The sequence below is a fragment of the Ciconia boyciana genome, chromosome 1, assembly GCF_034638445.1.
Source record: "Ciconia boyciana chromosome 1, ASM3463844v1, whole genome shotgun sequence".
Lineage (NCBI taxonomy): Eukaryota > Metazoa > Chordata > Aves > Ciconiiformes > Ciconiidae > Ciconia > Ciconia boyciana.
This window is the reverse complement of record NC_132934.1, coordinates 134,665,000-134,677,376: the sequence shown is the minus strand read 5'-3', so window position 1 is coordinate 134,677,376 and position 12,377 is coordinate 134,665,000. Positions and strand designations below refer to the sequence as shown.

The 12,377-nt window shown below is 45.8% G+C and overlaps 1 protein-coding gene across 2 annotated transcripts in view; it reads left to right on the top strand.

The window, feature by feature from the left end:
- NHS (NHS actin remodeling regulator) overlaps positions 1–10,522 on the top strand; it is a 263,852-nt gene extending 253,330 nt beyond the window's left edge. The window contains exons 6-10 of one of the 2 annotated variants that reach the window (XM_072849244.1): positions 685–816; positions 2,046–5,003; positions 5,503–5,629; positions 6,364–6,733; positions 9,696–10,522. In XM_072849244.1, coding sequence (XP_072705345.1) covers positions 685–816; positions 2,046–5,003; positions 5,503–5,629; positions 6,364–6,733; positions 9,696–9,749 — 3,641 coding nt within the window. In that variant the 3' untranslated portion in view covers positions 9,750–10,522. Of the gene's footprint in view, positions 1–684; positions 817–2,045; positions 5,004–5,502; positions 5,630–6,363 lie in introns of both variants that reach the window. The other variant, XM_072849234.1, reaches the window with a different exon arrangement.
- The last annotated feature ends 1,855 nt before the right edge of the window (positions 10,523–12,377 follow it).

Here is a 12,377-nt window from a genome sequence, read left to right as displayed (position 1 = left end):
CCCGATTCCCAGAGTGGACTCCCACGCAAGCCGCCGTGTGCTGAGCACTTGTGAAAATCAGGCCACTTACGGATGTACGCAAATAAATAGCAGCTGCCCGTTTATGTCAGCCTTGGCCATGTGTCATCGTCACGAAGAACGCTCTCTAAACTTGCACGGGGACTTGGCCCCATTTTAGCTGTCTCCTTCCTTTTTGAAATGTTAGCCCCCTTGGCATATTGGTCTCCTAAGAAGTGCCCAACTACTGCAATATGGCGTTGTAACCTTAAATGGTTTTCTTATGCTTAGTTGCTTAAAATAAGTCAGGCTATAGCTGAACAGATTACTCTTTGCAGACAAGTTACTGTCATTGTCTCTATGACAGATGGATAAATAGCTATAAGAAAGATGCCCTGTTACCAAGAGCTCTCAATTCTATTTTCCTTCCTGAATTTCTTTTCTTTTCTTTTCTTTTCTTTTTTTTATGCCTTCTGGTTTTTTTTGGCAGACCAGGCTGCTGAGGGGGAGCTGGAATTAGATGTAAAACTGTGATATACTGTGATATAATTTACATAAGAGCTACATAAGGACTCCCTTATGTTTATTCACAGGCTTAATCCAAGCTCACATACCTCCACTGTGTTCCAGCCATGAAAATTTGTTTACTATTTCTAAAGGCTAATGAGACCTATTTATGGGTTGCAGGAGTTGGTTTTGACAGAGAGGCTAGTATACGCTGCTCTCTTGTTCATTCACAATCTGTACTACAGCGGAGACGAAAGTTGAGGAGGAGGAAAACCATCTCTGGCATCCCCAGAAGAGTGCAACAAGAAATAGGTGTAGTATAAATACAAATCTTCTGTAGATAGCTTTCTAACCAACTTAAATTGCAGGGATATGAACTGGTAGCCAGCCTTCCAAAGAAACGAAACCTTGAAAGCATAAATGCTTGTGGAGTTTGGGAATGATGTGGTTTGGTATTTTTGATTTAATACAGTAAGCAAAGCTATATTACTCCATATGGCCTTGACAGACCGGGGGCCTTACTGAGTAATATAGATGTACGTGTTCAGCTCTTATCGTGTAAATGTTAATCAGTTCTTTTTTTTTCATTTTATTTCTGTTATGAACCCATAGTTATGTGCATAAAAAGTAACTAGATTAAGTGAAAGTTTTTTCTTGTGTGAGGGGAGCTTAAGGTAAAGAACTGACAGATGTTGCTCAGCAAAGTGATGATGAGCTGTCACAACAGCCGGATAACTCACTCAGATGAGCAGTTGGATATCCGCCTTAGAGACAGCTGCTGGTACCCTACGGGAAACTTTGCTAAATGTTCCTTTTATTTATCACGCTCGTCTTCGATTCCTTCCTTTCATTCTTTATTACCAAGGATATTTGCCCAAAATCAAGCGGCTTACCTCACTTTTTGTCCCAGGTAAATTAGGAGAAACTCTGTTGAGGGCTAATGGGATCATTATTTCTTAATGTTCATCTGCACCTGAGGATGGCTCTGCTATCTCAGTCCATTGCCATGAAACTTGATGGGAAGCAGAAGGAATGTGTTTATCGTAGGGAATAAGCAACCAGAGAACCTATGAAAGAAAGATCCTGTTGCCTTGCAAATATTCTTGGTAGTAAAGAAGCAGATAATGGAAACTCTGAAAAGACAGGTAGTCAAAATAGAATTATTTTTAGAAGCTCGTGGAGTGTTTTGTCCAGCAGCCACTCCTGAAAACTGTCTTTAAGTAGTTGAAATAGAGTGACAAAAATGGAAAACTTAATGTTGATGTTAATATTTACCACAGCAAGAGCAGCTCTGCGTGAGATCACGTAGCAGAAATAGGAAAACTGAGATCACATTGCAGGACTAGGAGAATTTCCCCACCTCACTGGGATGAGGTCTGCCTTATATACTCTTTATAGCAAAGTTAAATTTGGTCCAATGCTCAGCAAGATTAAAAAAGAAAGAATACAGCAGATAATGCTTCTTGGGTTGCACCGCGGGTCATCTCGCACCAGGAAATGTGGAACTGTCTCCCACTCACTTGGCTTTCCATGTGCCCTAGATTCAGACGAGTCGCCGGTGGCAAGAGAGCGCAATGTGATTGTGCATGCAAACCCAGACTTCTCCGGCTCCGGCAGCAGGAGGTCGGGGACCCGGGACTCAGAGTGCCAGACAGAAGAAATCCTGATAGCTGCTCCCTCCCGGCGGCGAATCCGCGCCCAGAGGGGGCAGAGCATCGTCGCCTCCCTCTCCCACTCTGCCGGCAACATCTTGGTGCTGGCGGACAACGGGGATGCCGTCTTCGCTGCCGCTGTAAGCAACCGCATCCGCTCGCGGAGCCTTCCTCGCGAGGGTGCCCGGGCCAGCGAGGGCCATCAGGATGCCACCACCAAGAGTGCAGGGTACGAAGCGGAGCGCTTCCTAGCTGGCCAGGAGAGAATCCCGAAAAAGGGGAAGGAGGTCTTGAGCAAGCAGGGTTCACAAGAGCGCCAGCCCATCGGTTTAACTTGTCCTCAGCACCTGCACAGCCCCGAACACAGCATCGGCGAGAGGGGGAGATCGCGGCTGTCAAGGATGGCCGATTCGGGCAGCTGCGAGATTTCGTCCAACTCGGACACCTTTGGGAGCCCCATTCACTCTATCTCCACGGCAGGAGTCCTGCTCAGCAGCCACATGGACCAGAAAGATGACCACCAGTCCTCCAGTGGCAACTGGAGTGGGAGCAGCTCCACGTGTCCCTCCCAGACGTCCGAAACCATTCCTCCTGCTGCCTCTCCTCCCCTGACGGGCTCTTCACACTGTGACTCCGAGCTGTCGCTCAACACCGCTCCCAATGCCAACGAGGACTCCAGCGTCTTCATCACAGAGCAGTTTGGTGACCATGCAGACAAGGTCAGGGGCCACAGGGCAAGCTCCTTCACCTCCACCGTGGCAGATTTACTGGATGACCCCAACAACAGCAACACGAGCGACAGCGAGTGGAACTACCTGCACCATCACCACGACGCCTCCTGTCGCCAGGACTTCAGCCCCGAGCGCCCAAAGGCCGACAGCCTGGGATGCCCCAGCTTCACCAGCATGGCCACCTACGACAGCTTCCTCGAAAAGACCCCCTCTGACAAGGCAGACACTAGCTCACACTTTTCTGTGGATACCGAAGGATACTATACCTCCATGCACTTTGACTGCGGTCTCAAGGGTAATAAAAGCTATATTTGCAACTATGCAGCTGCGAGCTCTGAGAGCGGCCAGACCGGGAGCGTGACCTCCAGCCTGGCTGACTGCACCTGGCAGGAGTGCGTGAGCCACAGGAGGCAGGGACGGCAGAGCATCTCACTGAAGAAACCAAAGGCAAAGCCAGCCCCACCAAAACGCAGCTCGTCTTTGAGGAAATCGGAGGGCAGCACCGACCTTCCTGACAAGAAAGAACCAAAGATCGGCAGCGGGCAGCACGTCTCTCACACCGCCAGGGAGATGAAGCTGCCCCTTGAGTTTTCAAACATGCCTTCCCGAGTGGAAGGCCCCAACCTGCCAGCCAAGCAGGAGCTCCCCTGGGCGAACCAGGGTGATGGCGGGTTAAAGGACACTCCATTTGACACCGCTGACATCCCCTCCTTTAAAGATGAAGGTGCTGAACAACCTCACTATGCAGACCTCTGGCTTCTGAACGACTTGAAATCCAGCGATCCTTACAGGTCCTTGTCCAATTCGAGCACTGCTACGGGTACTACAGTCATAGAGTGCATCAAGTCACCGGAGAGCTCCGAATCCCAGACGTCCCAGTCTGGCTCACGAGCCACCACCCCATCCCTCCCTTCGGTCGATAACGAGTTTAAGCTGGCCTCCCCCGAGAAGCTGGCAGGGTTAGCCTCGCCCTCCAGCGGGTACTCCAGCCAGTCGGAGACGCCCACCTCGTCTTTTCCGACCGCTTTCTTTTCGGGACCCTTGTCTCCAGGGGGGAGCAAGAGGAAGCCGAAAGTACCGGAGAGGAAGTCGTCGCTGCAGCAGCCGCTCTCGAAAGATGGCACCGCCTCGGTGAGCAAAGACCTCGAACTTCCGATTATACCTCCTACTCACCTCGACCTAAGTGCTCTTCACAATGTCCTGAGCAAGCCCTTCGCTCACAGGCACCAGCTGCATGCCTTCAGCCACAGCAAGCAGAGCGCGGTCGGGGAAGCCCTGCATCCCAGCCCTCCCTCTGCCCTCGCCATCACGCCCTCCGTTCTCAAGTCTGTCCACCTCCGGGCAGTCAACAAGCCTGAAGGAGGGAAACAGAAGGGCAGCGCCCCAGACCTGCTCTGCATACAGGAGACCGCCTTGATGGCGACCGACATTTCTCCGGGCAAAGCGAGGCCGCTCTTAGCTAAGAAACCAGTGTCGCGCCAGTACTCCACGGAGGAGGCCATAATGTCGTACATTGACGCCTCCCCAGCAGAAGGGGGCCCCGGAAAGCCGCCTTTAGAGAAAAGCTCCTCTTTCAGCGGGCAGAATAGCTGTGAGCGAGACGCTGTAACTTCAGCAAGCGTGGGTCTGGTTGAAATCAAACCCGGGAAGGACCAAACACACCTGGCCGCTGAGTGCTTGCCAGAAAGTGCTCTAAATCAGACGTGTGCCGTCTCCACGGACGGGCTTCAGAAGGGCTCAGCTGTCCTCACAGGTGACGACGAAGCAAAAAAACCCGGCCAGGGAGCAGAAACAGAGCACGACCTTCAGCAAGCGCAGGCTCAGCGAGAGCTCTCCGCAGGTGGCGAGGGGAGGCTGGAAGCGGGGCCTGCAGGCGAAAGCCCAGGTCAGGCTGAGGGAGCGGCCGTCGGCGATCAGCTTAAGCACCAACCTGATGTAAGCCACCATGTGCCTGGGAATATCGGCTACGAAGCAGAGACGGCAGCAGCAAATTCACTTGGCGAAGCGAGTTGCAAGCAGGAAAACAATATCGTATCAGGTATCCCAACCAAAAGTGCCTCTGATGACGGCAGGGCGGATGAGATGGCGGGCGGCATGGACGAGCCTTCGCTGAAAGGTCAGTTGTGAACTCTTTCTGTGTTATATGCGATCATGAGGCTTTGGACGTGACTGGTGGTGGAGTCAAAAAGCAGGCTGGAGGTGCAAATCGGCGTGCCTCTGTAGGTTAAGTACAGAGCCCCCCCAGTCTGTTAGCTGGCCAGCCAGCCCAAAGATATTTTACGCTTTTTCAGTGTATTCAGAGTGTATTTCTCTGATATTTATTTCCTCCCTTGTGCTCCCTTTCAGCTGAAAAGAGAATGGAGGAGCGCTAACCCTGGGTACAGAGGAGCCTTATTATCAGAGCTGTACAGTAAACGGGAGATCCCGGTTTCAGGCCCTAGCAGTGCCCCCTTTATGGGCTCCAACATGCATACATGATGTTTAGATTAGAGGATAAAGTCTGTATGGCAGTATCGGCCGCTTGGTTGTGAACCGAGCTGGTGCCTTGCACGGGTGTTGCTGTTGTAAAGCGCGGTGGAGTCTGACTCATAGCGTGGCCTCTTTCCTTGTTTAAGAGTCTTCTCCAAGCGACGAGTCCATCGTGTCTCCGCTGAGTGAGGAGTTGCAGGCTGATGCTGAGGATGTCTTTGTGTCTCCAAACAAACCCCGCACTACGGAGGATCTGTTTGCAGTCATTCACAGGTGACCTAACCTTGCGGCAACGGGGAATGGTAACATGCAGCCCTGCACAGTCGCCCACTAACGATGGTTATTCGGTGGTTAAGTCTTGTCCTGAAACCACCTTCTTTAGTTTATTGAGTTTAGTTTTCTAAAAGGCAGCTTTTAAAAGATGCTTTAAGGTCTGGTGTGCATTTTCAGTATCTTCGTGGCATGTGTAGGATGCTCTACAGATAACAACATCAGGGCCGTTCTCTCTAACAAACATACATGTCTCCAAAGAAAACTACCCGCAGTGGTTCCTGCCTTCTGCCCACCAGCTCTGTTCTGGTGAGTCATTGTAGTGAGAACGATGAGAAGGCATCTCTTCAATTTTAGGGTATTTTGTATTCATCTGAAATTTGCGATCACAACTGAAATCACAGATTTCTGACATTGAATAGGTTATGCTGAGTGTTATTATTAGCTAAGACGCCAGATGCATTGTTGTCTTTATAAAGAGCTGGTTGTGCATACATTGTTTTGGAAGAGCTGGGTGAGGCTGAAAGGGACTCTGTGGCTCAGTGCCTCATTCATTGCACAAGAGCTATCATGACTTAAAGTGCCATCAGTCACTGCTAGCCTCCCATGTTTGATAGAGGGATTACAAGAACTCTAGCTAGTATGAAACCACGGTCAATCTGTGAAACTCCAGACCAGCATTAAGTGTTATTCTACAAAAATAATGTATGAAGGAGTGTTCCTTTGTGTTTTTACAGATCAAAAAGGAAAGTTCTCGGGAGAAAGGATTCTGGAGACCTTTCCATAAGAAACAAATTGAGAGCTTCGTCTGGGACTAGCAGCCAGCCCCCCACCAGCAGCACGCTGCCTGCCAGCAACGTGCCACCGGCCGGCAGTGTGGGCACTCCCATCAGCAGTCAGAGGTCTCCCGGGCTCATATACAGGAATGCCAAAAAGTCCAACACATCCAATGAGGAGTTTAAACTACTGCTCCTTAAAAAGGGCAGCCGATCCGATTCCAGCTACAGGATGTCCGCCACGGAAATTCTGAAAAGTCCTATTTTGCCCAAGTCTCCCGGAGAGCTGACGGCGGATGCCCCTCAAAGTTTAGAGGAGTCTCCCCCTGCGGTGAGCCCCGATGCATTGTCCCCGCTCTCCCCCTGCTCCCCCAGGGTCAACACAGAAGGATTCTCCTCCAAGAGCTTTCCCATGTCAGCGTCTTCGAGAGTGGGGCGCTCCCGGGCGCCTCCGGCAGCCAGCAGCAGCCGGTACAGCGTGCGCTGCAGGCTGTACAACACGCCGATGCAGGCCATCTCCGAAGGAGAGACGGAGAACTCGGACGGCAGCCCCCATGATGACCGGTCTTCTCAGAGCTCAACGTAGGCTGCATGGGTGCCAGGGCCAGGCTGCTGACACCACTCGGGCTCTGTAAGGGTGTGAATATAAAAGGCCAACGCTGTAGCAGTCAAAAAAAAAAAAAAGAAAAAAATTGCAGGGCAATATTGATGCTTAAATGTGTTTGTGTTTGTAAGATGCTGGGGAAACAGAGGACTAGAGCTGTAGCTATTTATTACATTACATTTTCTAAAAGGAGGAAGATACGCTATGTCTGTTCTGTTTTCTTTTGGCTTCATTTGGTTTATCCCACTCTCATTTCCATTGTCACTGTAGATTTCAAAGCTATACATTTTCCATAGAGTTAAAAGTAACTTTGGGGTTTTTTTTTCCAGAAGCTGCCCATCTAGAAACAAATCCTCACTGTAGTGCTTCCCTAGGGAGAAAAAAAAAATGCTCTTGAGGGTTGGTATTTTTCTACACTAAAATGAGTTGAAACAAAATTTAGAAGAAATTAACAAAACATATGTAAATACCATATTTTTGATAAAAATTTGTAAATAGAATTATCAAAAAGTGGACACGGCAAACAATTTACTGCATAACAACTTTGTTTATAGAAGACAAAAGAAGTCAAATGTAATAACTGTATTCTGTGAATACCATTTTCATATCAAACATAAAAAATTCACATGGCCACCGATAACCACTTTCAGTGCGACAAGCCTGAAGGACGACATTGAGCAGTGGAAAGGAGGAATTCTCCGCCTTAGCTAAGGAAATGGAAAGGCTGACTGCGATGGGATTAAAGTAACCATTTGTCTTTCTAAGGCAGCTCCGAAGAAGCTAACTGGAAAGTGCAGCTGGGAGGGTTACTGTGAGGATCAGTGGGGAAGGCGAGCGTGCTTCCGACAGAACAAAGTCGTGTCTGATGCAAAGCCCCAAAGGGTCCCATCCCACAGCCTCCCCTGGGCCTTTATTCTAGCAGGGATCACTTCAGAGAGGAGAGATGCAAGAAGAAATAGTACTTAACTGTCATATTCCTATTAGGCTATTGGGATACATAACACGGTCATAACCTGGTAACTATAATCTTTAAACACAATTAGTTTCTGGTTCGTAAAGGAAACAAATAAATTATAAGCATGCAAGAAGCGCTTTCGATTTATCAGTAAATATCCGCGATGAGTTTTCAGTGAAGCTTTCTCTTTGTGCTGATGAGATTCATGCTACCTAAATATTTACAAAAATGACACTGTGAAAACGTAGCTGGGAAATAGGTATGTGTATGCATTATTTATATTCATTGCTGAGCTGGGAAGGGGAAAGCTCTGGTTCATTGTGCCAGCCACGTACAGTTGGGATCTTGTCTGGGTTTACCAGAAATGCAGAACAGGGTGGGGGACTGGGGTGGGGTGGGAAAGGAGACAAACCAAAGCAGCTGCTTTGGTACAAATGAAGGCAGGGAAATAAAAGCTGAATTACTTGAAGTTACTTGAATTTTTGCGTCTTAAAACTGCAAGAACGTGTACTTTTAAAACTTAACCCGTGAGTCGCTTTATACTTTTAATTTTTAAGCAGAATAAAACCAACAGGCCTGATTCTCCTTTGGGCCACCACCGTTTCCATCGATGTAGCCCTGTCCATGCTACTCAGAGAAGAAGGCCCTCTTTGTCCAAAATTGATGCAGTTGGTGTTGGTTGCCGTAGGATATGATTTGGAGTAGAGGAAAGGTTAGTGCAGAGAAAACAGTGCGAGGAGGAATGTGGTGTGCAGTAGGATAGGTCAAGTAGGATGGCAGAAAGAGCGTACTTTGGTACTGAAGAAATCAACTAAAAGCTGGCTTTAAGCATAAGTACAGGATAGGGAAGCGGGATGTGTGAAATGGGTTTTTACTAGTTTTTTTGCTTTTAATCATGTAATACATAAAGCTGAGAGTTTTTAAAAGAGGGCAGAGCGTGTTTTAAAGAGGACGGTTCTACCTATAACTGTTATGATTTTAAAGAGTCTAAGCAAGTCAGAATGGTTTAACAAATCCCAAATGTTATTCCCCATAAGGTTCATGTCTGATTTCGTCTAGCGCTTACCACAAGAAATACATTATTCAGGGTTTCCTACCGTCCTCCTGCGTAGTCTGGTTGTGTGCAGTGTGCGAGGTGGAGTCGCTGTGCATGTGGTACGTGCGCTGGGAAGAGGGGTGGTCTGTTAGCTGAAGGGCTGCAAATCGGGAAGTCTAAATAATCTAGAAGTCTAAAAGAGTTTTCAAAAAGGTAATGGGAACAAGGTTTTGGAAACAAAAGGCTAATCACAGTAGTAGCTTAGTTAAGAAAATAAGTCTGAACACAAGTGAAGTGAATGAATGATAAAGTTTTAGAGGAAACGTTTAGCATATAACAAACCACTTTCTGGAGGACATGAGTAAAGGAAGTTTAGATATTGGGCAGAAAATCCTTAGTTTGTCATCTTCACTCATTTTCCTTAAAAATTTTACCAGGAGCACTTCTACAACATAGTCCTAACTTGTAATAGTCCTGACTTAAATAGTGATTCAAAACTGTAAAGAGAATACAGCTGAGTTGACTTTGATGATATCACTTTTTACTACCAATCAATAGTTTCATAGAGACCATAAATAAATATATGTACACTAAAAATTTTTTTTTTACTGGAACGGTGAGGCAATACTTCACGTACAAAACGGCCACAGAATAATCCTATTAAAATATAGTCTTACTTCTTTTGTTTAATTTCCTAGTTTATATTTAGCAGATTGAAACCCAAACAAAGAGAGATTCTAAATCTACTATGAAGAAAAGAGTCCGTAACAAACGTGGGAGTCAGAGGAAGACGAATGGCAGGGACCCCCGCCGTAGTGTTGCAGGCGTGCCGTTAAGGCACCGGAGGACAAGCTGTAGAGCGAAGGGAACATCACTCACCTCTTGAGACAGGGTACAGTACCTGCATCAGGTAACCGCTGAACCGTCATTTCAACCTACTGTGCCGTTGTTTGCACTGATGTTATGGGAACGATTTCGGAAGTTATACAGCTGTGTGTTCTGAAAAATAACATTTTCGCCCTTTTCTTTTTTTCTCTTTTTTTTTGTTCTTGTTGTGGCAGCATAGAGGGGACATGGAATAGTTGTAGCAAATAAAGCATATGTTTGCTTTTGCCAAAGGTCAGTGATTGAGTGCATTTGCTGCAATGGTGGCAGATAGAGAAATACTGTAGGTTATGACTTAAAGAATTAAAAAAAAAAAATTAAGAAGGTTACAGTGTAACTATTTTGGTACTAGCACCAGTTCATGCTGGCAGAAAAGACAATGGTTTATGGACTTGCATCCATTTTGTATTTTTGTAATATTTGTAAATACAAACTTTTTAAATTGTTGCAAAGATGGTTTCTTTTGTAAAATGTTTTCAAAGTTTACATTAAATCCAAGCCTTTGTATATTTTAGAGCTGTGCAACACTTTAAGTCTTGTATTTATTTTTAGTAAAAACGGTGACAGTTTCATTGTGAACCCCTCTCAAAAAATGTGTCGGAAAAGTTTGATTACCTAGAAAGTGTGTATAGAAACTGCAAATAAATGTGACTGCAATTAAATCACGCCTTCTTTTTACTTTCTTGTCATGAAATGTGAACTCTAATCTACAGACTACAGGTATGCTATTTCCAAAGGTAATTCTCAGCGCATTACACATTTCAAACCATTTAATCGTGTTTTCTCTTCAACTTAATTTTTTTTATAAAATGAGTGAGGGGAAATCTGTATCCAAACTGTCATTGACCTTAAGTGGAGTTTTCCCCACAAGTACAATTTGGCAGAATATAAACCCTGCTGAATTTGCCCCAGGTCTTTTTTACATGTAAGAAAAAGGTAAGAGAAAGGAAGCTGGGGTGAATAATAGTGGGAAGATCGCTACTTTATCTTCAGCTGGAAAACAAAACAAATTGCAATGCTTCAGACCCAAGGCATAGAGGCATAGAGAATCCAGTGACTGAATCTTATCAGATAAAGCAAGCCGTGGGCTAAAGGGCAGGCCATAAATTATGAACACAAACTTAGAAGTGCAAACACTACTTTGTTTTAAAACAGTTTGGTTATCAGGAGGTTGAGAAGTCAGGACATGGAAGCTAAGTGGTTTAAATGATAGCCCCTGCATGTCTCTTCGAAAATTGCATACCTGCAGGAAAAGGGGAAGGGAAGATGCGTATCTGAAACTTTGGTTTCAGCTGTCATTTTGTCAGTAGCTTTGCGACACTGTACTTGGTATTTAAAAAATGCATATGGAAAAAAAAGCTGAAATGTGCAGCTCTGGTGCCTTAGAGTGAGTAGAAAAAATCAGCTTTGGGGAATGCTGCTGGGCTGCCTGCAATCATGCTTTGCAAGGTTATGAGGATTGCCCTGATGGCTGTGGTTCTAGAGTAGTCTCCAAATGGGAATCAGTTTGCATTTGTTTTAACCAGATGGTCAAGCAGTTAATGATTATGTCGATCATTTCCTGTTGGATTGTATGCCTTTCCCAATCCAGAAATACAGATAAGCAAGATCTGTAGGAAGAGCTTAGCCCGTAGAGGCAGGCACAAGCTGGTTTTCATTTGCCCACTGTATGCCTGTGTATTTTTTTCATGCTCAGTGGAAGAGAAGATGAAACATTAGACTACATAAAACATACCCATTGATTTTTTATATATGCAAAGTGAAATCATTGTAACTATTTACAACATATGTGAAGACAGTGACTTTTGTAAGTCTGTAAAATCCAGGCTTCAGTGTGTACCTTTGGGTATGTGTACATGGCATACCACTGTCAGCCCCATTCAGAGATAATATAAACTAGATACTATAAGTAGTATCACTATGTATACAAGCTCTTCTCTGGTTGTACTATCCTGCTTCTCAGCAAAGCATCCCACCATGCTGTGTAGATATATATAAGGAATATATATATTTTATATATATATATAATATATATAACTATGCATGGGAAGAGTTACAGGTTTTGGGGGGGGGGGGGGTTGGAGGATAATAAAGCACATGGGTGTTAAAACTTAGATGCCACATTGAAAATGTTAGCACCTTCTCCCCAGAGTGGAATTCAACCCCTACTCAACAAATCTTCCTATACACTCTCCCTGTACATTCTTCCTATAGTGTTCTCAGAGACTTGGCAACTCAGGCCACACATGCAACATGGTGGGGTCCCCCTTGCGCCAGCAAGCATGAGGCATGTCTTAATTTCCATCTCTTGCTGGAGCTTTTACTGGACTTGACTTAACTTAAAAAGAGAGGCATTGATCCACAACAGAGGTAACAATCCTAGTACTGATTTCTACACGTGTTTCTATGGGCACTTACTTGACAGACTTTGTTTTCCATGAACATATTTTTGGTTGCATTAATTATATTTCCCTCTTTTAATTCTCTTCTTGGTG